Here is a 25,644-nt window from a genome sequence, read left to right as displayed (position 1 = left end):
AACAATGGTAAGCCAACGACGAGGAAAACAACTTCAAAGACGACTAAACTCTGACCCAACCCAAAGAGATGCAGTTCCTAACATCAGCTAAAATCTAAGGAAGAAGAGGAGCATCCAATATTGCATGGAGTAGCCTAAAATGATGCGAGAAACAACCGCACAACTGGGAACTCCTAAACCCGATCTACAATAAATACCAGAAATCTCAAGGTGAAGAAGGCGATAAAGAACAAGAGCATGAGGTGAGTCTTTTTTGGTGATGATGAGAAACACCGCATACCAGAAACGTAAAGAAAATACATAGATGTTGAAGGCTCAATGTAAAAATATGGAAAAAAAACGAAAACATCTTGAAAGTTATAATGTTCAAAAATATAAAAAAAAATTAAAAGAAAATTTTGACGCTGAAACCGTAAATCTTAGAATCAACAAATGCATAAATGCAAAGTTATTGAAATTCAATATATTTTTATATTAGAGGCTCACTTCACTGCTAACAAATACTATACAGACAAAACACATTATTAAAAAAACAAAGATAAAATATATTAACATATCACTATTACTACTACATAACACAATAAAAACACCAAATAACATTCTTAACAAATAAAAGTGATCACATAATTACATTATCCAAAAAATCATACTTTTAACAACAATAAAACAATATTCCGCGCGAAGCGCGGACACCCCCCTAGTATATAATAAAACCATAAAAACCCTAAACAATAAATATAATTATTTAAATAATTAAGAAAATAAATAATAAATATTTGGAAATATCCTAAATATTTATCAACATCAGTATCCTAGCGGTTCTAAATACAACCTTGCACATGGAGTTTGAAGATATAAAAAAATTATAATAGCAATGAGGTAACGATATCAACTAATAAAAATTATACATGACGTACCAAAGAATGTATGCAATTATGTGGAGAACTTATAAAGGGTTCGGTCTCGGTCGCAAGAAGGGGATGAATATAATTGCATCTAAATGTGGACCATATTTTTAGCCCATTTACAAATATTTGTGCATCAAATAGGATTCACTAAGCAATTCAGTGACAGAATCATAAAATTTCAATAGTCTATATTACAAATGCACTAGTGCAGTTACGTTGAAGTCAATGTACCGAGCGGTTCTTAGGGTGGAGTTCTTAACAGAATGTAAGAACCCGTCTCTTAACTTTTAACTAAAAAAAACTAAGAACCTTATTTAGTTAAAAGTTCTTAGTTTTTGGTTCTTAGCTAAAAAAAACTAAGAACCGGAATATAAGAACCGATTCTTAGTTTTTTTTAGTTAAAAGTTAACAGACGGGTTCTTATATTCCGGTAAGAATCTCACCTTAAAAATCTCCAATAATCATGCTCTAATGGGTCCAAAATCATATTGTCACGTTAAATAAAAAACGAGTCACATGTGGGGTACTTTTCGTTCACTTTTGCACTATGTTACGTTACTTACGTACGACTTCATACGTACGACTTCCTGGACATATCTTTGGTCTTTCAACGTAATCTAGTTTTCTGTTATCTTTTACATGCAAAAGTACAAAGATTTCAACGTAACACGCGTTCAAAATGGTTATAAAGTCCAATTTGGCTTAAAAAAATAATAATATATATTTTAATACGAATATTCCACTATAATAATAGTACTAAGTGATAACAAATATATTATTTATAATGATAGGTTTGCAATTTAAAATCAATTATGTATTTGGAATTTATTTTTTTCTCTACATATAAGAACATGGTTTGAATTTAATAAAGTATAGACATGACACGGAATATTAAATAATGTTTTTGTTGTTTTTATTTTAGTAATTTAATGGTGGTAATTTTCTTAAAAAATTTTGAGTTTGCTTTTTTCGTTTACCTCATCATAATTCATTTTACGAATATAAAAATGTAATATAATTTTAATCTTATTCGGCATATTTTATAGATTTTTAAAATCTATGTTAAGCATAAAACGAATTTAAATTGGTTGAACTAAAAACAAAACCTTCTCTTTCATATCTTCAATTGAAAGAATCGAAATCATTCCCTGTCGGCAATGCGGAGAAAAAGAGAAATAGGGTTATTCAACCAAATTTTATTCAAATTATTATGTAACATTATATATAATTAATTTACAAATATGTATACAATTTACCGAAATCTCTCTGGCTTCATCTTTCTTTTCTAGTATTCCTTTCCAAAAATATAATCATATTTTTCTTTTTAATACATTAAATAACCAAACATCAAAGAAAACAAATTAAATGGTTATTTCTTTCCATATTTGAATTTAATGATATATAATAAGTATTGATTGATCCATTTAATGTTACTTTTTTAATAATCCTAGTAAGGTTAGTCCAATTAAAAAAAAGGCTAAGAAGCGCTTTCAGCTTGACACTAAGCATGCTCTTCGAGGTTGTCATTTAACCCAATGCTCCATGATTAATATACAGGAGATTACCAATCCCAAATCGACTTTCGACAAATAATTAAAAACAGGGAGAGATGAAATAAATTTGAACTACAACTTCAGTCAAAAGACCACAAGAAAAAAAAATTCAAAATGTTTCTTTTTCTCTCAGTCACTTTTAATCATCACACTGAATAAAAAAACAGACAAAAGATGGAAATGAAAGTAAGAGATGAATTAATTTGATAAGAAAGTTAATAGATAACAAACGACATTGATACTTCTTCGAAACCATCATCTGGTTCTTGAATTTCCAAGTGTAAGTTCTAAATCATCTGAAACGAACTCTCCATGTATCCTTTCTCCTTCCCAAGGCTTCACCATTCCAAACGCAAACTCTGCCGCCATTCCATCAGCCATTGGTACATCAGAGTTTTGATCAACACCAGCAGGAAAAGCTGGAAAGCAGTTTCGGCTTTGTCCAGGAGTCCACATTGGTGAATTACAATCTCCCATTTTAAAAGCCTCTTTGTCAAAAAAAGGGTTTCTCGAAACTAAGCTGAAAGTAGGAGAAGACGGTCCGCTCTGTGGGGTTTGCATTCCAGAGAGCCATCCAGAGTCAGGGATGATTACTTGATCATAAGTAGGGCTTCGAGCCAGTGGTGGAGTCACGGGAGCGCTTATAGAGTTCCCATGGAAGAAAGGAAGCTTGGAAGGTGAGTTTGAAGAGAGGTTTCTGAGCCAGGGGATAAGTGAGTTAGCATCACCAAATGGGTTTGTAGGACTAGGGAATGACTAAGATGAAGGGCTTGGGTTGTCGGTGCAACGAGGGCTCGGTTGGTAGGATGAGCATGGATTAGCTGAGGTAGAACATTCATGAGTTCCATTCGATCCATTGGTTTGCATCCCTACAAAAGAGTTTACAAAATGCAAAAGCTGGTTAAAAACGAACAAAAATGACATAATGATTGATATTTGAAACTCCATATGAACCAAGAAAAAAAAATTAAAGAACAATGATTTTGTTTAGAGTTAGATAGACCAATCCAGAGAAGTTTGGGATATTTGTTCCTAATCATGGACCAAATTTTTTTTTTAAAAGAGACTCTAAGCCATCTCTTCATAACGACCCTTGAGAAACTTGAGGTAGGACAAAACCAATAGAGTATGATCCGTAAGATAAAGCTCGGTTTGATGTCATCAGATACAACAGTGTTCCTAGATAAGTTTGTGACACTGCAGTTTACTCTTGGAATATTAGTATTTTGTTGGTTTTAGAGAAAAAAAAAAAGAGTTGACATTTGGTGCTTTAATTTGATAGGCATACAAATATTTCAATTTATAAAAAAAATGAGTTTTGATTACCCTTCAATATAATCAGATACTTATATATGTGTGTGTGTATGTGTGATAGGGGTTCAGGACGCTGTCCATAAAAGGTTTCAAAAGATATATGATCTTGTGACTGAATTTGGAAAATTAATTTATAAATAAACTGAAGTTTTCATATACAACAATGTATCTATAAAAATATGTATATCAGTTATTTGTTATATGTATATTTACATGTATTAATATTAAAAGCAAAAATATCTCATATAAAAGAAGGATCAATGAAAAAGAAATCCTGTTAGATTTATGCCCCGCCTCGGCACCGATCAATTTCAAAAGATATATGATCTTGTGACTGAATTTGGAAAATTAATTTATAAATGATCAGAAGTTCTCATATGCAACAATGTATTTATAAAAATATGTATATCAGTTATTTGTTATATATATATATATATATGTATTAATATTAAAAACAAAAAGATATCATATAAAAGAAGGATCAATCAAAAAGAAATCCAGTGAGATTTATGTCCCGCCTCGGCACCGAAAAATTGCAGAGCAACCACGACGGTATTTGTTGGCAGGGACAGGAGGTCCATGAGGAATCTGACATCCCGGGGGAAGATTAAAAAGACGGCATTTGTCAATAATTAAATATTTTTGTTTAGCATCTGATTGCTCCACAATCACAGCAGCACAAATCACCAACATAAATATCACACATGCCTTCATTTTCTGTTCCTCAGGGAAATATGATTGGTCCTTCTTTTTTTTTATTCTGGTGTGAATTAGGTGAAAAGTGTGTTTATTTATACACAACAAAGAATTAGAGCGTACACTAATTTTAGCAAATACATGTTTAGAAAATCCACAATCTAAATTAAAGATGCCAAAATTGAAAAACTACGATCCTGAATCCAAGGTTATGTTGGGTTTTATCCCTTTTAGTAATATGGTAATATACATTTTTTTTATTGAAATGTGAAATTTATTATATAAAAGAATATTTGCAATATCAAAACTATAAAAGAATGAGACTGGTGAAATACAAAACCCCTTTTTTTTTATCAAAGAAATACAAAACCCTTATATGCCTCAAAAACTACTTTATAATATAAATTCAGAGAGGTGTTAAGAAAACATAAATTCAGAGTATGTTATCTTTAGGAATATCAGAGCAACAACTTCAGTAAATCCTCGTGGTTGTTTCCAATAGAAGTAGAAAAAAGATATAATCCTATTTCTTAATTCATTACGTATCATGATGGGGTTAATCTGAGATAGAGAGTGGTGAGGTTCTGACGGTGTTTACCATTGTGTTTCCACCGAACCAAATAGATCACAACTTGGAAACTGAGCCGAACAAGAAGAAGATCGGAAGTAACCTAGCGGTTCTAAATACAACCTTGCACATGGAGTTTGACGATATAAAATAAATTATTATAGCAATGAAGTGACAATATCAAGTAATGATTATAAACATGAAACATGACGTACCAAAGAGTGTAAGCAATTAGGTGGAGAACTTATAAAGGGTTTGCTTTCGGTTGGGAAGAGGGCGGTCTAGGTCGCAAGAAGGGGGTGAATATAATTGCATCTAAATATGGACCATATTAGCCCATTTAGAATATTTGTGCATCAAATAGGGTCCACTGACCGGGAGCTTGTGGTCAAGTGGTAAGGGGAAGGGCTTGAGATGTCACCACATTTCAAGTTCGATCCACCTGCCATGCGAAACTAAGTCACATTTTTCTGGTCACTTACACGGATATGGGCTATTGCATTTCGGTCCATTTGAATACCCGGGAGAGAGTCTATCCGTGGGCTGCACCTCCCACCCGGGGGTTAGGTCTGTGTCTTTAATAGACCCGGGTTTAACTCTTTTGCTTTCAAAAAAAAAATAGGATCCACTGAGCAATTCAGTGACAGAATCATAAAATTTCTATCCAAGTACAACTCTCAATAGTCAATACTAGTATAAGACGGCATAGTTAATTTATATTAAAATTATTTAAGAAACTAGGGAAGTCCGTGATCCGCGCGGGAATTGATATTTTATTATATAATTTGTATGTATATTTTAGCATATAATATTATAAGCTAGTATCAAAATATAAGTTGCTAGACATTATGAAATTACTCATTTTTTGTCTTACATAATTGAATTTTAATATTTGTGTTACTGAAAATTATATAAAGTAATTAGCAAAATGAACAGAAAATTAGTCAATTTAGTTTGATTAGTTGAACTGTAGAAATTTTCAATTCACTTATTAAATTTTTATAACTTTTGTTTCGAATTAGTTTTAAAGTAATTTAATGGACTCCTCTCCCATTAAAGAAACAGTCCTATTTTTTTGGTTCACGTTTTATTATTTTTTAAACCAGCGATTTAGAATGTATAATTTTTTTTAAAGCTAAAAAACTAACAACTACATCGATAAAAACCTATAAACTAAATCCGACAACAAAACTTTTGCATTATAATCCATATAATCGGACCCATGATCTAAATATTATTTATCGTACTTATATAAGTTTTTATGTAAAATATTGTTAAATATACAAATATATTTTTAAGCTTTAGAACCAAAGAATTTGTATCTTTCACGGGCACCAAAAAAGTTTTAATTAAAATAATTAATTCAGGTGTTAAACCGGATACCAAAAAAAGTTTGGCTATTAAAAATGTTAAGAAAATTTAGTTAGGGTATTTTTATGGAATTTTCCCCTATTATATATAATCAATTTGAAACAATGATATCATAATCGTATTATTTTCTCGAAGTTGGCTGTTGTTCAAAACAGTTATTACCAAAAATAAAAAAATGTGTCGTGGTTTTTATTTATAATATAGTTGTGATGTCACATAATATTGCACTGATGCAAGATATGTATCTGAGGTTTTTCTCTTAGAACAAAACAATATAGAGAACCAAGAAAGATAAGCCATATTAAACATATCTAGATCGTGGTTTTATTTCAGTTCAGTGTTTTCACTTTGCTCTCACATCTTACCTTCGAACCACCTTCTGTAAGATCTATGGTTGTGCAACGATGGAAGGGGCCCTGCAGCTTATGAGTTATACATATCTTTAAACCCTCGATAAAAGTTATATGATGTGATTAAAGATGTTTTAGAAGAAAGTGTAGATATAAGTTTTTGTGTATCGTTGGAAGTTTGTTTACAAAGGTGCCCAAACTAAGATGCATTTGGATGTATTGTCTTTGTGCTAGTTTGAGAATAGTTTTTAAATACCAATAAAGTATTACTATGCCGGAATAAAAGTTACAACAGAGGGCTTTACTGCTTTTCAATTTGTGCCTAAATAGTTTCGTGTGTTTCTTCATTCTTTGGCTAAACATTTATATATGAACAGAAACTCTGTAATCTGTGAAAAATGAGGTCAACAATGTGAGAATGAAAGATCTTTTTAGGTAAATACATCAGGAAAGGTAAGTTTGGGTATGTAAGGACGTAGGTGTTTATCTTTGACACCTTCATAGTTCTATTCTCTGGACACCTTCATACTTTGCTGAACTTGAGGACCAATTGACATCACTTCCACGCAACCTGCAGTGGAAATAGTGTAAGATGTTTGACAAAGTGTTTGAGAGTAAAGTAATAAGGACATCTTATCTCTCTAGGTTCGGACTCATAGAGGTAGCTCTGACCGGCACCGTTTTGATTGTCAAAGTAGAAATGAGTCGCATAAGTTGCATTAAGGATCAGGTGACCTGTAAGCAGAGCTTACTTAGATCCTTAAGATGTTCAGATGAACAGTTTGTAGATAGAACATGTGCAGCAGAAGGGATTACCTCTTGGGTTTATGCCTGTGGCAAGAACGACCCTAGGCTACACACCCGCCTGTTCCAATGTCTAGTGGAGTGGGATAGCTTTCCCGTCAAACAAATTGAGACAGACCGTTGTTTCCTTGCATAATTGTCTGCAATCAGCTATGATGTCTGGAATTTAAAGGGCAGTGTTTGTAGATTATTGTGGGATGAAAATTAGATTAGAAAAATGGGAAACATGCATGGGAACATTCATGTGAGGTGATCTTACGTGAAGTAAGAGCACTATTGAGTAAAGTTCCATCCTCTTTTTTTTTTTTTAATGAATGTTAAATTTTATTCATCAAAAAAGTCATTTTTACATCAAGTGAAACTTTACCCTTAATAGACTTCTACTCCTATTTTTATTCCTTTTCTTTAAAGCATCCTATACTCCAAAACTCCTATCTCCTAGCAAAATTGCCAAAACCATATTTACAGCCTTGTGTCAAACCAGTATTGCAGAATACCTTGAAACCCCCTTGCTCATTTGGACTGCACCAAACTGAGCTGGTTCCTGATAGCCTTATCTATAAGCTTTGCCAAGACCAGCATTGGGAGAGGTTGTTCACCATGACGCCTCTTATTGCGTTCTGTCCATAGCATGTACAAGGCAGTTTGAAATGCATAGCGAAGAGCAAATCGCTTCTTCTTCTCCGTAGACTGGTTTGTGATTATCCTAGCAATGACATCCCAACTGGTAGAGAAGTTGCTGAGTAAGATCCCTTTAGAAAGAGTTTCCCAAATACGGGAGGAGAAGATGCACTCAAAAAAGAGGTGCTTCTTTGTTTCGACAGCGTTTTTGCAAAGTACATAGGCAATGCCCACACCTTGACTCCAGTACGAAACCCGATCCATGGTGGAAAGCCTATCCCGCAGCGCAATCCAAGCCATGAAAGCGAATTTAGGATTTGCTTGTGAGAACCAGATACTCCTGCTCCAAGTACACTGAACCCCTGACTCTCTTGTTAGCTGCCAAGTCACATGAGTGGAGAATTTGTGCTTGAATCCCATGTTCCCTCTCTACAGATCAACATCCTTCACTTCAACACTCTGCTTTGCTTTGATTACCTCCAATTCTTTCTCAATATCATTCAACAAAACTCTTCTATGACGTTTCCTCCTTCTATTAGTGTGAAGAGCTCCCTCCACAGTGGCTTCTCGCCTGATACCCAGATCAATAATACCTCTATCTCCAAGAAGATCAGACATAACTCCCAACTCAGACCACTTGTCATACCAAAAAGAGGTATGTCTCCCATTTCCCACTGCTTTCATATGGAATGTCTTAGCAACAGGCCGCAACTTAAACATCTTCCTGAAAATCCAAGAACCAACCTGAGTACTCTCCTTAACTTCCCAGAAGCTTTTCTTTTTGAGAAGGTTCGTTTTAACCCATTTGCCCCACAGCGAGTCACCCACCAGCATCCTCCAAATAAGTTTCAACTCATATACCATATTGACTTCTTTTAAAGATCTAATCCCCAATCCTCCCTCATTTTTTGGTTTACTGGCCTCTTTCCATGCCACTTTTGCACCTGAGGTCTTCAGTGTCGGGCCTGACCAGAGGAAAGCTGAGCAGAGTTGCTCAATCTCCTTGATGCATTGACTTGGGAGTCGAAAGACCGCGGACCAGAAGTTGACAATACTCACAAGCACAGATTGGATCAGCTGCAGTCTCCCTGCATAAGAAAGGAATCTCATTGTCCAAGTAAATATTCGACCTCTGATCTTTTCTAGTATAGGCATGTAATCTCACCCTCTCATAGCTTGCGTCATCAGGGGAAGCCCCAAATATCGAACCGGAAGATCACCCACTTCGAAGGGAAAATTTTTCAAAATCCTGCTTCTTTCAACCTCTTATACGCCTGCCATGAAGATTGTCGATTTCTCTAAGCTGATAGAGAGCGCTGACCACGCTTCAAATTCATCAAACACTGTAAGAGCACCTTTAACTGAACTTTTTGAACCTTCTACAAACACAATCAAATCGTCCGCAAAGCAAAGATGAGTAAGCTGTAGGGACTGACATCGAGGGTGAGGACTGAATTTTTTCTCCCTCAACGCTTTATCCATTTATAAGGACAGTACGTTCATACAAAGAACAAACAGATATGGAGAGAGGGAACAACCTTGTCTCAGGCCCCTACTGCTCTGGAAATAACCCGCAAGCTCGCCTTGTACTTGTACTGAGAAGGAGGGAGTGGTGATACAAAGCTTTATCCAATGTATGAACCTCTCAGGAAATCCCATAGCCAGCAAACCGTTTAGAATGAATGACCACTGGACCGAGTCAAACGCCTTAGAGATGTCGATTTTCATAGCACATCGGGGAGAGACAGATTCTTTATGATAGTCCCTCACTAATTTTGAAGCTAGCAAGACATTTTCCATCAACAGTCTTCCTTTTACGAAGGCAGATTGGTTTTCAGCTATGATCCTCGGTAAGATTAACTTCAGACGATTTGCAAGAATCTTCGACACAACCTTATACAACACATTGCAGCACGCAATGGGTCTGTAATCTCTCATCTCCCTTGCATCATACTTCTTGGGAACCAAAGCCAGGATCGTTGAGTTTACTCCTTTCGGTAGAAACTCCAGACGAAAAACAGATTGGACCACGGTGGTGAAGTTGTGAGCTATCACCGGCCATGTTGTTTTAAAGAATTCCGAAAGGAATCCATCTGGCCCTGGGGATTTATTTGATGGCATAGTGAACAACACCTATCTTATCTCCTCTGCCGAGACCTCAGCTTCCAACAGACTACAGTCAGCAGAGGTACACTGAAAATCGATTAGTTCCTTCAGCTCCTCCACCGAAGCAGCTTGGAACCTGGCTGGGAATTTATTTAGAACTTCTGAGAAGAAACTCTCTGCCTCAACCTTAAACTCCTGGTGGATTTTTAGTATCCTTCCATCTTGACATCTAATCTCTCTCAAGGTGTTTTGAGCTTGTCTTGTCTTGATCGAGTTGTGAAATGTCTTATTGTTTTGGTCTCCCACATCCAACCAATGGAGCTTCGATCTCTGCTTTAGGAAGTCCTCTTCTAACTCTGCCACATGAAGCCACTTCTCGTAAGCAGTTGCTTCCTCATTCATTGCCACCGTATTTGGGTTGGCTAGTGTGTTTTGCTGCTTCTCGCAAAGGATGCTGTAAGCTTCAGAGGTGCGCTTGGATAGGTTCCCCAGCTTTTCTCTACCAAGCTCCCTGATCATCGGCTTAAGATTTTTTAGCTTCTTAGAGAACCGGTACATAGCAGAGATAGAGTGGAAGAGCTCTTCAGTCGACTCCCAATACTCCTTTACCATAGGAAGAAAGCTTGGCAACCTTCTTAGAGCATTGACATATTTAAACGGTCTTCTGAACTTCTCCACGGCCTGAAGGATGTGAATCTTACACCGCACGTGATCAGAACAGCCGCCCGGTTCAAACACTGAATATGCATTCGCAAACTTAAGCATTGCCACATCATTTATAAGGACCCTATCCAACTTCTTACAAATAAGACCTTTTTCTCTTTTATTGCACCAGGTGAATAAAGGCCCCTAATACCCCATATCTGAAAGACGACAATGAAGAGCCATCCTCTGAAAATCCCTTGTACCATTCGAAACTCGAATCAGACTATCGCCTCCTGAATGTTCTCCCACTTCAAGTATCTCGTTGAAATCCCCCATAATCATCCACGCTTTGTTTTGAAATAAAGGAGAGCCGTGGTGGTGACATAAATCTTCCCACAACTGCTTCATGTCATCCACCTCATTAGTAGCATAGACAAATGTTGAGAAAAACTCTTCTTCATTCTCCAAAGAGACAGAGACAGTGATCAGCTGATCTGTCTTGTACACTGGAGTCAACCGAACACAGCAACCAAATTCTCCCTCCCTGACTGTGCTCGTAGTTAGTCATCGAAGACCAATCCTTGAACACCGAACCCAAAATTCTTTCTGCCTTTTTTTCCTTTACTCTTGTCTCCAAGATGCAACCAAACTTCATATCTTTATTATTGAGCCACTCTTTCATCACGGAATGTTTCAATGGTTTGTTGAATACGCGCACATTCCAAAAGAAACTCGACATATTAATGATGACGGCGGGAAGACCTGGTGCTCATAGTCACCGAATTTGCATTCTGTGACTTAGCCTTGTTCCCTTTTGACCCATGTGGTGTACTTGGTTCACTCGGTTCACCTTCCTCTTGAACCTTACTCGACTGCTCCACTACTGTCTTTGCGGTAGTAATACCCTCATCAGCTACCTCTCTTCCCTCAGCATTACTCCCGTTAGTTAACTGAGCCTCTGCATCAGAACACTAGTGACTTATATGTAGTATTTCCCCTTCCTCCCGTTCCTCTTCAACACTCAAGACTGAGAATTTCGAAGCTGAAATGTGAAGGACCTCTGTCTGATTTGCTTGGACCGGAGACCTTCCCATTTTCGCTGGTGAGACTAGCGCCCAGTTGCTTGACTCATCTGAAGTTACAACTGTCTTATCCCCTACTGGATTCTCTTTCTTTTGTGTATCAGCTTCCACACACTTCTCTACTATCACTTCTTCATTTACCTGAGCAACTTCCTCATTAGTACTCTCCTGCTGCTTAGATGAAACCAGAGCACCTTCATCCACCTTTCCTGAATCAGTGCCTAACCCTTTCCCACTGTCCTTCTCTCTCATCTTACAGACCTCCTCCATATGCCCCCACTTGTCACACAACTTGCATCTGGCAGGGAGCAAGGAGAAATGAAAATCCTCCTCAAACTCTTTCCCATTCTTTGTAAAGTTGATGACTCTGGGGAGGGCCTTTAAAACATCAACCTTCGCAAAGACTTTTGCTTCTTCAAAGTTAGAGCAAGCTAACGTCTCTGGATGTAACTTGACCGGGAAACCCACTGCACTCGTAATGAAGTCGAGACCTTCCCAGGAGAACATATGAAGAGGGACCCTACGGAGATGTACCCACATTGGGATGGCCTCCTCTTCTTGTTTTTCTTCCTCTGCCCTCGGAGTCCACTTTGTCACAACCATTGGGACACCTGCAATACTCCACATACCTTTCTTCAGGATCTTCTCCCTAGCTTTCGGGTTAGAAACCCTGAACTTCATTGTTGTCGCATTTACTTCAAACACATCCACCTTCGCACCAACCTCACCATACTTCCAAATCTTGTTTAAAACCATGTGGACCTTAGCAACATGGGGGGGAGATGTCCAGAAACTTTCCAACAACGAAATCCTCCCAAAATGGAGTCGAACTGGCTAGAGCCTCCTCCGGAATCACCACCAAATGAAGACCATCCTTGTTTGTAATCTCAACATCGAACTTCTTCAACACCTTTTTGTCTTGGGCGACATACACCCAACTCGGACCAACCTTCGGAATGGTAGGTAAATCTGTCTTCCCCACCGTAGAGCCCTCATCGCGAACCTCCGTAACCTCTTTATCCCTCGTCGGAGAGACAGGAGAACCCGGCGGCGCAGCCGAATCCATCCTCAAAACCCTATCTTCGAATCGCCTCAAAATCGCCCTCTAGAGAGAAAACCCAAAACGGTGCGTTTTCAATTCCTTTTTACCTAATTGGTGTTTCACCCCATCCTCCCTTTTCAAGTGAACTACAACTCTCCCAACTTCCATGAAATCAAGCGGGTACATTTTGTCAATCTGAGAACAATACCCTAAACAATCAAATCATTAGCCCTGAAAATAAAATAAAATCATAAACTAAAGATTTTGAATGAAAAAAATTAATAATCAAAACATCAACAAATAGACACAAAATCAAAATCGATTCATTGCCCGTAAACGAAAGCTACCAGCATCACGAAAGACCTAACGTGACACACAGACACATCGCTTAAAATCCAAAAAGAGGCACAAACCCAATTGCAAACAAAGCAATCTGAAACCATCAAACAATAGTTCCTGCACTTCCAACTTCAATTCATCCCTGAAAATAACAATTAGCTTGAAGATGAATCAACTCAAAGGACAAAAGGGGATAAAAGAAAAGCATTCTTATGATAGATCGACCAATTGAAACTAATAGAGAAGAACAGAGAGCGATGGTCAGAAAGGCCTGCGTTATGCAGAAACCTCCGTCCAACTCTTAAACTTTCTCCGATAAACGAAAGCTTTACCAATTAAAATTTTGATAATAAAAAAAACAAATTGAAACAAAATCGACAAACAAAATTGAAAAAACAAATTGAAACAAAATCGACAAACAAAATTGAAATCTAAATTGAGCTTGTTCATACCCATTATCTCGCAACTGCGTTTCAATTTTCTAGCTTTCCAAAACATGAGAAGTCGGACTTCCACGGTGGAAGAACAACGACGGGGATTCAAATATACTGAAAATAAATTTATCTTGTAAGATTAGTGAGATGGTGAGGATGATGTTCAAGTATAGCTGTCAAATAGGCGGGTTGACCATTAGTTGCCCATATCCAAATATAAATGGGTCTATTTTGGTGACACCCATTTGTCCATACGGATTATAAATGGACAAGAATCACAAGACCAATGGGTAATGGGCGTTAATGGATTTGGACTATGTGGATGCGGTCGGTCCAATGGTCACAAAAAGCTAGGGTTTCTAAAATTTAATATTGAATTTTCCGACAAAACCAGAAAATCAAGTGTTTTTGTTAAAACCACAAAAATAATTTTTCCCGCCAAAACCGCAAAATCAAGTTTTTCCGCCAAAACCGCAAAATCGAGTTTTTCAGCCAAAACCGCAAAATCGAGTTTTCCCGCCAAATTTAGAAAATCGAGTTTTCCCGCCAATCCGCAAAATCGAGTTTTTCCGCCAAACACGCAAAATTGAGTTTTCCCGCCAAAATTGCAAAATCAAGTTTTTCCGCCAATACCGTAAAATCAAGTTTTCCCGCTAATACCAGAAAATCGAGTTTTCCTGGCAAAACCGCAAAATCGAGTTTGTCCGTCAAAACCAAGTTTTTCCGGCGAAATCGCAAAATCGATTTTTCACCGAAACCGCAAAATCAAGTTTTCCGCCAAAACCGTAAAATTTGTAAGCTTATAGATTAAAATTTAATTTTTTTTTAAATGGTCCATTATGAACTCCATGGCAGTCCATGTAAACATGGTGTTTTTTTTTTTAACACTGTGTTTCTTATTAAGCCACATGGACAAAAAATCCAGAGTATTACAAAAAATCAAAGCATAAAACCATACCAATAGGTATGTCAAGGATATGACCATTCTTTTTCCGCAAACAATAAATGGATATAGGTTAATGGACGCGGGCTATGCTGGTTTACCGCTCTATGTTCAAGGGATACTGACCTTTTTATAGGTTTAGTTCCACCGCCTGGAAGGGAGATGGAGCATTGAATGACGAATCCTGGTTTGCGTGGGTCCAATGCGTTAAGAAGGATGTTAATGGCGATGGACCACTTCATCCCATAATGAATCGGGGGAGATGAACTGAAGACGAAACGAAAGGAACGGAGATCGACACTTAGATTCCAGAACTTCCATTTTAGCCAAGAAGACGAAGAACCCTAGAAATCAATCGTCGCCAATCTTGAAAAAGGTGAAGGTGAGAATCGGCTAAGCTTTCGTTATTGTTCTGACCCAAATATTATAATTTTAAGCCCACAAATTCAACACTCATGAAAGCCCATTATAAATACAACGTAAAACAGCAAACTTCTTTTAGTCTTGGACACGTGTCGAGCTTTCCTCTCTCTATTTTCTTACGTGGCTTCTCAAGAAGAGAATTTCTTTCTACTTTATGTTATCAGATATCGTATGGAAAAAAAATTTATATTATTAATTGAATTAATATATTTGGCTCTTAAACAATTTTTTTAAAAAATTGTTAATTACATAATTTGTTTACTCATGAACTGATCTCATTTTTAAAAATATTTTAGATCAAAAAAATTATTTATCGCATAAAAACCTAACGTTTAGTCCGGAGAATCTCATGCCTAATATTTGGTTACAATGAAACTATGTCAGCTCGGTTTTATATCATGATTTAGCAATTTAAAAGTTAATTATGGTTATGAGAAGTTTACGTTCACGTGTCAATCATATCTATCTTCAATATTTTTCTCCTTTTGTGTCATTTTGGTTATTGCTCGATATAAATATTGATTTTTGAGTTTATTCTCATTTCTTTCTTTTATTTTGGCCTGAGATTTAGAAAATCTTTAAGATTCAAAATTATTAAAGAGATACATACTTAGGTTAAGATCTGCGCCTTGTGCAGAATAAATACTTATTTTATATTTTCTGCATATTATGAAATAATAAAATAATAATTATATATTAAATAACTAAGAAATCAGTTACTATTATGTAATAAATTGGCTAACACATATAAATCAAATGACCGCTCTTGTTTATTCGCAATTATTTTAGAATAAATAAATCAAAAAAATCAATCTTATCTATCGTATATGATATATAATTAAATTTAAACGATATGAAGTATATATATATATTAACATAAACACCTATTAAAATAAAATTATTTATTTATATGATTTTATTATCATTGTATCTTATTATAGAAAAAAATTTAAACATTGATCACAAAAGTTTATGTGAGCCTTTTAACAGTTTTAGTAATTTATACTCGTTTTGAAAAATTAAAAATACAAACATATACAAAAAAATCTAAATTTTTAATATATGATTAATGTAATTGTGTAATTTATTTTAATAGTAAAGAATTAAACAAAAATGATAGAAATCATACAGTTTATTAGCAAATCTTCATTTTTTAAAATCAGTAATTACTATATATATCATAATCACATTAGGTAATTCCGTAAGTTTTATTTAAGGAAATAATATATAATAAATAACCACCTTGCTTTATTTAATATCATATGATATCATATAGTTGGTATTAAATGTTTCTAGTGAAATATAAAAATCGAATTGGACCAACATGTTTTTCAATTTCAATGTGAAGCTGATACATAAGACTAATTAACTACCTAATTGATTGACATATAAACTAGTGATCTTTTTAATTATTACAAAATTGTGGTTACATCTTTTCAAATGTTCCTCGGTTAACATATATAGGGGATTAGAAATGCAGTTAAGTTGAAGTTAATGTACTTATTCCAAAATCATATTATCCCGTTAAATAAAAATATCAGGCACATGTGGTCATCACTTTTCCTTGACTTTTCCACTGGGTTACGTTACTTAACAATTTAACATACGACTTCCTGGACATATCTTTGGTCCTTTCAACGTAATCTAAGTTTTCTGGTATCTTTTACATGCAAAAGTACAAAGATTTCAACGTAACCCGCGTTCAAAATGGTTATAAAAGTCCAATTTGGCTTCAATATTTTATATGAATTTTCCACTATAATAACAACATTACCAATCTCAAATCGACTTTCTACAAATAATTAAAAAAACATGGAGAGATGAAATAAAATTTAACTACAACTTCAGTCAAAAGACCACAAGAAAAAAGAGTTCGAAATGTTTCTTTTTCTTACCTTTTATCATCACACTGAATTAAAAAGAAAACAGACAAAAGATGGAAAGGAAAGTAAGAGATGAATTAATTTGATAAGAAGGTTGATAGGTAGCAAACGCCGTTGATACTTCTTTGAAACCATCATCTGGTTCTTGAGTTTCCAAGTGTAAGTTCTAAATCATCTGAAACGCATTCTCCATGTATCCTTTCTCCTTCCCAAGGCTTCACCATTCCAAACGCAAACTCTGCCGCCATTCCATCAGCCATTGGTACATCAGAATTTTGATCAACACCAGCAGGAATAGCTGGAGAGCAGTTTCCACTTTGTCCAGGAGTCCACATTGGTGAACTACTATCTCCCATTTTAAAAGCCTCTTTGTCGAAAAATGGGTTTCTCGAAACCAAGCTGAAAGTAGGAGAAGATGGTCCGCTCTGTGGGGTTTGCATTCCAGAGAGCCATCCAGAGTCAGGGATTGTAACTTGATCATAAGTAGGGCTTCGAGCCAATGGTGGAGTCACGGGAGCGCTTATAGAGTTTCCATTGAAGAAAGGAAGCTTGGAAGGTGACTTTGAAGAGAGGTTTTTGAGCCAAGGGATAAGTGAGTTAGCATCACCAAATGGGTTTGTAGGACTAGGGAATGAGGAAGATGAAGGGCTTGGATTGTAGGATCCACGAGGGCTAGGTTGGTACGATGAGCATGGACTCGCTGAAGTGGAACCATTCATGAGTTCCATTCGATCCGTTGGTTTGCATCCCTACAAAAGAGTTTACAAAGATGCAAAAGCTGGTTAGAAACGAACAAAAATGACATAATAATTGATAATTGAAACTCCATATGTACCAAAAAATAAAGAAAGAAAGTAAAGAACAATGATTTTGTTTGTTTAAGAACAATCTTTACTAGTGCACAAGCTGGTGAGCACGAACAAGATGACACCATCATTGATAAGTTGAAAATCCAAATGCAACTAAGAAAGAAAAGAATAATGATTTTTTTGGCATTTTATAGTCAAACAATGAATCATTCCATTTTATTCTTCCCCCATACAAGCAAAACCCAAACATCATCATTAGATGTTGGCAAAAGAGAAATCATTTTCCCAGTCTCACCCATTGACTTATTCAACAAGAATTACGACATTTATTTAGTTTTAAGTATTTAACAAACAACAAATAAACACTCGTGCGAGGTCCGTTATTATGTGAAAATGGATAGTTTCTTGGAAGGTTAATTAACTTATTTTTAATGTCAATGTAACTAAATGTAAATGTGAACGTAAGCAAAAAAAGAAAGAAAAACAGAAATTTCAGAGAAAGAGTCGCCAGCTGGAAAGGGCAAAAAGTCTTCCTCGATCGTTGTACTAAAGTTTTTAATTGAAGCAAAAGGGGACCAAACAAAAACACAAAATGAAAATTTATAGCCAAAAAAAGAAAAGGGAAATTGCATCTAGTAGCTAAGAAAAAAACCAAAATTCACAAAATGACTAAAATCTCATTCTCTCTCCACTTTTTTTTTCCCATCTCTTTCTACTCTTTCTCTTAAAAACTAACTTTAGTTTTTTTTTTGGTTATTTCACAGATAACCCCAAAAGAAAAAGCTACTGCTTGAAAAAAACGAGTAGATGGTCCAAATGACGATAACACCCTAGACAAAGTCTTGTTAGACATTGTAACTAGCTTAGGGTAAACTAGTCATTACAATTTAATATTCTGATCTGAATGTGAACAGAGTGTGTTTAAGCATCAGCGAATCTTACTTACAACAACATTCATGCTTTTGTTTCAGTTCACCAGAACGGTTTTGATCTGACGTTTGCATTCACAACTAAACCGGCCAATATTAATTCACAGCCGTCCGATTTTTATAATACAGAAAACATTTTTTCTGTCAAATCGAAAGCTCAGATCTATTCATAGTTTCACTGAAAGATGAGAGGATAAGAGTTTTGTTGGATTACCTTCCGGTAAGTAGTTCCGTCGTCTTCGACGGTCCAACCAGCTTCGTTGCATAAAGCTTTAAGAACTTCGTTGTTATCGCAGTGTTTAGGTAGCTTGAAGGTCCCATGTATCCTAAGCCCCGCGAATATCTTTGCCGCAATCGCACGTCTCCGCCGCTCTCGCCGTTTGTTGTTCTCTCTCTCTTTCCACGTCGGCGTTCTAGTCCCCGAAGTCATCGACCTTTACTTCTTCTTCTTGTGATTGTTAGCTGATAGAGAGAGATAGAGAGAGAGAAAACTCGCCGGATAAGAAAACTAACTTTGGCGCTTTTTTCTTCTTGTTGTGAGTAATAAATGAACAAGCACTTACCAGGGGTGGAGAAAAAGTCGAAATTACCATAAATGTGTATTTTAATTTACAAGTATAACCCCCCTTAGGTGTTGTTTACACGTGCTCAGGCTTTTTAAATAAAGTGAGAATGGAAATTATTATATGGTTGACCTTAAACGACGCCGGTTTGTATACAAAGAAGAATTTTTTTTTTTTTTTTGGTTGAACAGTTCCATGCTTCAAAATTAAGAAATAAAATGGGCAAGAATATCAATATGATGTTGCTTTTATAACATTATTATGTCTATTTTTGAAACAAATCTAACTGATATATCGTTTTTGACGTTTTTATTATCCAGTGACGGCAGTTATCAACTATGGCCTATCCATGTCTAAAGAGGCACTACGAATATGTAACATTATTATGTTACTAATCTAGATTTTAGCTCAACTACTTTGTGAATCCAAGATACGTGGCAGAGATTACGGCATCTTGAGGAATATGACAGGTTACCTTTCGTTTTGTAGGGGGACCATAAATGGGTTTTATGTTCAATCATGACCGTTAAATCGTGTGGGTCACGTGATGCTCCCGATCTGCTTCCTATCGACTTGTCATTGCTCACGAGTCATAACTCGTTTGCTATTTTTCCATTAGTTACTTTATTATATGTTAACAATTTTTTAAAAACGAAGAGAAGTTTGAACCTTAAGTTTTAATCTTTTTCAGGCATAGAGTTAGCTTCTATAGTACTAAAGACAGTACAAAACACTCAATTTACCAGATTTTGAACTAGGAACCCAACAACACCAATACATATAAAAAAGCCCTTTTTCAAAAAAATAAAAAATAAATAACCAATACGTATAACCCACTAATCTACTACGTCTGGTGGTAAGAACTAAGACTTACTCCATTAGTTATTGCTATATTAACATATACGTGTTACATGTTTTATAAATTATCAACTATACATACGTTATGTAAAATGTAAAAAGTTGTAAGACATGTATGTGTGTATACACGAGTTAATAATATATGTGAATGAGACACTGCACCCAGCTCCAACCCCAAAGTTGAAAAGTATTTTATCCTTATCAACACAGTTTTATTAATTTCATGTATAAGTTTATTTTGGCAATTTCCTGTATACGTTTTTCATATCATAATTTTCTGTATAAGTTATAATATGAAAAAATGAACACAAGATAGTTGCATGCTTCAACCTTTTTAGTTATGTGATTGCTCTTTCATGTCGACTATCAATACACATAGTAGATTATATATAGATAAATATGTGATTTTATAAGTACTGAGCTTTGCACACAAAAAAAGTACTGAGCTTTGCACACAAAAAAGTACTGAGCTTTATCAGTTTACTGAATGTATAATTTTCTTATTGTCTTTTTGGGGATCAGTATCGTTTGTCTTTTTTTTTTAACACTGATTTATTATGATATTACAATTATGAGAAATATTACATAGACGGTTCGATAACCGACAAAACTACGTGACTTATAAGGATCTATGTCTAACTGAATCACCTGGGCCGTCCTATGAAAATTCAAATTTGGCCGGATTTACTTGCAACATGTTGAAGATCTTTTATAAGTCTTTCTTCTGAGAATTAAAATTTGGACTTCCAATAATACGCAGTTTGCAAGAAATTGCACAACTTAAAATTCGAACTCCATACCTGGATGTAAAAACCTTTAAACTTTAATCAATAGACTACGGTGTTTCCACAACTGAAACCACGAATGTAGATATTTTTTTTTGGGATATAGCAAAGACATCAAGACATACGGGTCAGTGAACTAGGCACGTACGCACTTATATAATAGAAAGCCAGAGAAGAAAGTTTATAACTGGAGTAGAACTTATAACTAAATAGGGTTACGGTTAAGATTATATGTAATGGTTTTCGGTTACCAAGACAATTAGCAAGAAATGCCTTGGAAGCTGAATATTCAAACAATGGTTACCAAATGCTATCACATTTGAATATTCAAACAAGACTTTTCGATTTTGTGCCGTCAAAAAAAATATCAAAATACTTTCTAAAGTTACAAGACCATGTGCATCGCACGATCTTAGAGGAATTTTCAGGTATGGACTTCGCAAAAAAAGAGAAATACCGGTAAGAAAAACAATGAGGTAAAAATCGAATTTTTTGAGATTTTTGTGATTTTCGCAGATTCTACTGATATGCGGCGGTTCGCGATTGATTGTTTTTTTTTTATAAAAAAATAAAATAAAAAAAAAAAAAATCTGAAACCCCAAGTAGGGTTCCAGCGATGCACATGCTTAATACCAAAAGATAACAACGAAATTTCCTACGGTCATAAATGCTTGTAACACACACAAACAAGATCTGCATGAATAACATTTCGTTGACTAACTTTAACATTTTTATAATAATTAAATAGTACCCCATCTAAAACAGCTCTCACATAGTCTCATGGGGCACTTTCATAAAAAAAAATTTGTTAATAAAATAAAAATAAAAATTCCACCAAACCCAATCTTTGCAAACTTGGGTGTTGTGGTCGGATTCGTACGCACTTCATCAAACCTTTTTGGAATCATTTCACGTAAGCGTTAGTTTTGTTGGAGAGACTGTTTACGCGTTTATCGATCAAAAAAGCTTTGACGATTCTTCCTTGTCAGGGTTATATCAAACCACCGGGTCAATCTACTCGTTTACTTTTCTTCGGTCTTCTCTACCTCCATCCACTTGAGTCTTCTGATATATCTTTGATTTTTCCGCATCAATAATGCCGGAGAGAGAGAGAGAGATGCAATAACAAGACAACTTACTTCTGTTTCTAAACTCCCTGTCTGATTAAATACCCACCAACAAGGGTTCGAGAAACAGAGAGGTTTCGAGAAGAATCAAAATTGTCTTTTTTTTCCTCTTCTTTGATCTGATTAGGTGAGATTTAATACAAAAAGAGATCAAGATTCGTTTAATTTTAGAGGGTTTGAGTTTCTGAGAAGCTTCAGTTCGATTAGCTTCATTGCAAAACAGAGGGATTACTCTGTTTTTTTTTGGAGGGACCACTCTGTTTCTGTAGTTGCTGAATCGAAAGTTCTGATCTTCGTGTAGTATCCACAGCGACGAGATTTGGAAGTGTGTTTAGAGATGGATGAGAGTAGCCATGGAGGTTCATCATCAACCTCACTCCCACCTTTCCTCACCAAAACGTACGAGATGGTCGACGATTCCTCATCGGATTCAATCGTATCGTGGAGTCAGAGCAACAAGAGTTTCATCGTCTGGAATCCTCCAGAGTTCTCCAGAGACCTCCTTCCAAAATTCTTCAAGCACAACAACTTCTCAAGCTTTATCCGACAGCTTAACACTTACGTAAGTGTTTAGTTATGCTCTGTTTCTTGATTGATATACAATCATCTTTATTTTTAGTTGAATGTTTTTTTTTTTCAAAAGGGTTTTAGAAAAGCTGATCCAGAGCAATGGGAGTTTGCTAATGATGATTTCGTGAGAGGCCAACCTCATCTTATGAAGAACATTCGTAGACGCAAACCTGTTCACAGCCACTCTCTACCTAATCTCCAATCTCAGCAAAACCCTTTGACCGATCCGGAGCGGCAGAGAATGAACAGTCAGATCGAGAGACTGACTACGGAGAAACAAGTGTTGCTTCAAGAGTTGCATAAACACGAGGAGGAACGAGAGTTGTTTGAGCAGCAAGTTAAGAAACTCAAAGATCAGTTACATCACATGGAGAAGCGTCAGAGGACAATGGTTTCGTCTGTCTCTCAGGTACTTGAGAAGCCAGAGCTTGCTCTGAATCTATCTCCGTGTCTGCCCGAAGCAAACGAGAGGAAAAGAAGGTTCCCTAGAGTTGGATTAGAGACGATGTTGGAGGAGAACCACCAGACATGTGGTGCTGTGAGAGAGGAAGGTTCCACGAGCACTTCTTCACACGATGCAACGGAGTGTCAGGTGGAACGGTTGGAGTCATCGATAGCGATTTGGGAGAATCTTGTGTCGGATTCTTGTGAGAGTATGGCACAACAATCAACGAGAAACATGGTGACACTTGATGTGGATGAATCATCTACTTGTCCTGAAAGCCCTCCTCTTTCTTGCATTCAGCTAAGTATCGATATACGTCTTAAATCTCCTCCTTCTCCAAGGACCATCGACATGAACTCTGAGCCTGATGTTTCAAAAGAACAGAACGTTGTTCCTCCTGATCCTGCTCCTCCAGCAGTTGGAGCAAATGATGTCTTCTGGCAACAGCTTTTGACAGAGAACCCTGGCTCAACCGAGCAACGGGAAGTTCAATCAGAGAAAGCTGAAGATCGGAGTGAGAAATGTTGGTGGAACTCGAGGAATGTAAATACAATTACAGAGCAGCTTGGACATCTGACTTCTTGATAGAGATGTTGATATGTCAAGGATCTCTCTACTTTAGACTGTTTTTTTTTTTTTAGTTTCTTGTGCTATAGGTTGGTTTCTTTGTTTTCGGTTATAAGCATTTGGGTCTGTCTTTCATCATCACATGTATGTCCTGTGAGTTCATGTCAGGAGACTACTCTATAACATTAATCTTGCAGGAGGACCATAGAAATTTAACCTAAAACATATTGCAGAAAAAGATGTAAAGCAAAATGTTACAAGGCATGGAATGTGTTGCTGCAATGGACATGCACATTTTGTTGCATTCAAACCAAAATTGTAAATCCGTCAAACACTTGAAAAATATAAATATCAAAGATAAAACTGAGTGTTTTCCAAGAGCTTGACATGCCAAGTTTTGCAATCTTGGTTTTACAATCTGAATGTTTTCCAAATGTTGCAAGTCTTGAATTTATTTTATTTGGCTATGAAATATTTTCTATTTAAAATAATTTCAGTATATAAATATTAATAATCCAAATTATAGTCGAATATATTTCATTTTGATAGAGAACATTTTAAAATTAATTGTAAAAACAGAATATAACAAGATATAACAAATATAACCAATAAACAGAAGAACAAAATGAAGATATTGTTTTCATGATAAAAACAAGATATTAAAGTTTTTGTAATCAAAATAAACGTAAATTTTTTTTTAGAAAGATGATGTTATGAATTCCATAAATTAATACAACTATGAAAATATCCGAACAAAAGATGCAATACAAAACAACATAACAAAAACATAGAGAAACAGAATAGAAACAGATGACCTAAAATAAGACAAATAAATTAAAAAATCTACACTACCAAAACAAAACGTAACATAACTCCATTAATTAATCTCAATAATCGAATTTTGAAATTTAGTTAATTTGAAACTGAATGAATGATAAAAATAAAACAGAGTAATCACAAAAGTAATGATTTCTAACCAAACTCTTTCAAGTAAAAGTAAATATTAGACGAAATACACGAATCGGAAGGACCAACCCTAGTTATACAAATGAGACAATGGTATCATCATATTAGGACAATAATATTGAATTTTTATTCTATATTTCCTATTTTCCGGTGTTTTTAAACCCGATCCGGCGGTCAGACCGGGTTGAACCATGAACCAAAAATAATTCGGGTTGGGTTAATGCTAAAACCCAACTAAAATCGAACCAGTTAAAAATCCCTATCGAACCGCCAAAAACCCGAGAACCAGCGACCCAATGAACCGGCCAAACTCCGGTTCGTATATAAGCCAAAATTTTGTTAATGAAACAATTAATTTTTCTTGTTTTTTAAAGTAAAAATAAGATTTATCAAAGATTAATAAAGTATCATATCTCGTATTTTTCTTTTGTCTTCTCTACAACTCATAAATTACAAGATTCACAAAGTTTAATATTCACGTCAAGATATTGTTTTTGTCTACTTCTCACTTTTAAAATTTTTTATTTCATGATCACTTGTTTTGAAGATTTTAAATAATTGAAACATTTTTCTTTTCTGAAATTTGTATTTCAAAATATAACTTTTACCTAATGTGTATATAATTTTTTTAAAAGGTGATGAAGATGTAGAGTGATAAGATTTGCGAATAAAATTTAAATGCGATTTTCATATTGATTTTAGATTTTAATTGTTATTTTTAAGTTTTTCTACATATTATGACTATTTAAACATTTTATTTGATATGATCTATTTTTTTAAAAAATATACGTATTATTTATAAAATATCATTAACTTTAATTTAATCTAAGTAAATCCGATCGAACCAGGTTCAGATTCGGTCGAACCACAATGACCCATGACCCAAAAAAAATTTTGTTCGCTAGCCGGTCCGGTTCCAAGAATACTGCTATTTTCCCTGATA

General features: G+C 35.4%; 4 protein-coding genes and 1 pseudogene across 4 annotated transcripts; 1 reads left to right on the top strand and 4 right to left on the bottom strand.

The window, feature by feature from the left end:
• Positions 1-2,716: 2,716 nt before the first annotated feature.
• LOC106303315 lies at positions 2,717-8,605 on the bottom strand (annotated as a pseudogene).
• A 9-nt stretch (positions 8,606-8,614) lies between these two features.
• LOC106303314 lies at positions 8,615-10,306 on the bottom strand. The gene is made up of 2 exons (XM_013739619.1): positions 9,724-10,306; positions 8,615-9,273 (listed from the first exon to the last, which is right to left on the bottom strand). Exons 1-2 carry the CDS (start codon positions 10,304-10,306, stop codon positions 8,615-8,617), a joined length of 1,242 nt encoding a protein of 413 aa, XP_013595073.1.
• Positions 10,307-11,020: 714 nt separating this feature from the next.
• LOC106302237 lies at positions 11,021-15,240 on the bottom strand. Its single transcript, XM_013738781.1, has 2 exons — positions 14,903-15,240; positions 11,021-13,541 (listed from the first exon to the last, which is right to left on the bottom strand). The coding sequence occupies exon 2, from the start codon at positions 12,772-12,774 to the stop codon at positions 11,908-11,910; it is 867 nt and encodes a 288-aa protein (XP_013594235.1). The 5' UTR covers positions 12,775-13,541; positions 14,903-15,240; the 3' UTR covers positions 11,021-11,907.
• A 1,763-nt stretch (positions 15,241-17,003) lies between these two features.
• LOC106301667 (BES1/BZR1 homolog protein 3-like) lies at positions 17,004-19,390 on the bottom strand. The gene is made up of 2 exons (XM_013738118.1): positions 19,035-19,390; positions 17,004-17,831 (listed from the first exon to the last, which is right to left on the bottom strand). The coding sequence occupies exons 1-2, from the start codon at positions 19,248-19,250 to the stop codon at positions 17,217-17,219; spliced, it is 831 nt and encodes a 276-aa protein (XP_013593572.1). The 5' UTR covers positions 19,251-19,390; the 3' UTR covers positions 17,004-17,216.
• A 2,457-nt stretch (positions 19,391-21,847) lies between these two features.
• LOC106307073 (heat stress transcription factor A-4a-like) lies at positions 21,848-23,876 on the top strand. The gene is made up of 2 exons (XM_013743931.1): positions 21,848-22,715; positions 22,797-23,876. Exons 1-2 carry the CDS (start codon positions 22,491-22,493, stop codon positions 23,751-23,753), a joined length of 1,182 nt encoding a protein of 393 aa, XP_013599385.1. The 5' UTR covers positions 21,848-22,490; the 3' UTR covers positions 23,754-23,876.
• The last annotated feature ends 1,768 nt before the right edge of the window (positions 23,877-25,644 follow it).

Source organism: Brassica oleracea, chromosome C7, assembly GCF_000695525.1.
Source record: "Brassica oleracea var. oleracea cultivar TO1000 chromosome C7, BOL, whole genome shotgun sequence".
Taxonomy (NCBI): Eukaryota; Viridiplantae; Streptophyta; class Magnoliopsida; order Brassicales; family Brassicaceae; genus Brassica; species Brassica oleracea.
This window is presented reverse-complemented; position numbering and strand designations above follow the sequence as displayed.

What these genes read in the sequence shown, in the direction of transcription:
- LOC106303314 (XM_013739619.1), bottom strand. Translation starts at nt 10,306, where the DNA reads ATGCCATCAAATAAATCCCCAGGGCCAGATGGATTCCTTTCGGAATTC. An exon ending in CAGTAGGGGCCTGAGACAAG is followed by an intron (nt 9,274 to 9,723) that starts GTTGTTCCCTCT and finishes TTTCTTATGCAG; the next exon opens with GGAGACTGCAGCTGATCCAA.
- LOC106302237 (XM_013738781.1), bottom strand. Translation starts at nt 12,774, where the DNA reads ATGGTTTTAAACAAGATTTGGAAGTATGGTGAGGTTGGTGCGAAGGTG.
- LOC106301667 (XM_013738118.1), bottom strand. Translation starts at nt 19,250, where the DNA reads ATGACTTCGGGGACTAGAACGCCGACGTGGAAAGAGAGAGAGAACAAC. An exon ending in ACGGAACTACTTACCGGAAG is followed by an intron (nt 17,832 to 19,034) that starts GTAATCCAACAA and finishes ACTCTTTTGTAG; the next exon opens with GGATGCAAACCAACGGATCG.
- LOC106307073 (XM_013743931.1), top strand. Translation starts at nt 22,491, where the DNA reads ATGGATGAGAGTAGCCATGGAGGTTCATCATCAACCTCACTCCCACCT. An exon ending in TCCGACAGCTTAACACTTAC is followed by an intron (nt 22,716 to 22,796) that starts GTAAGTGTTTAG and finishes TTTTTTCAAAAG; the next exon opens with GGTTTTAGAAAAGCTGATCC.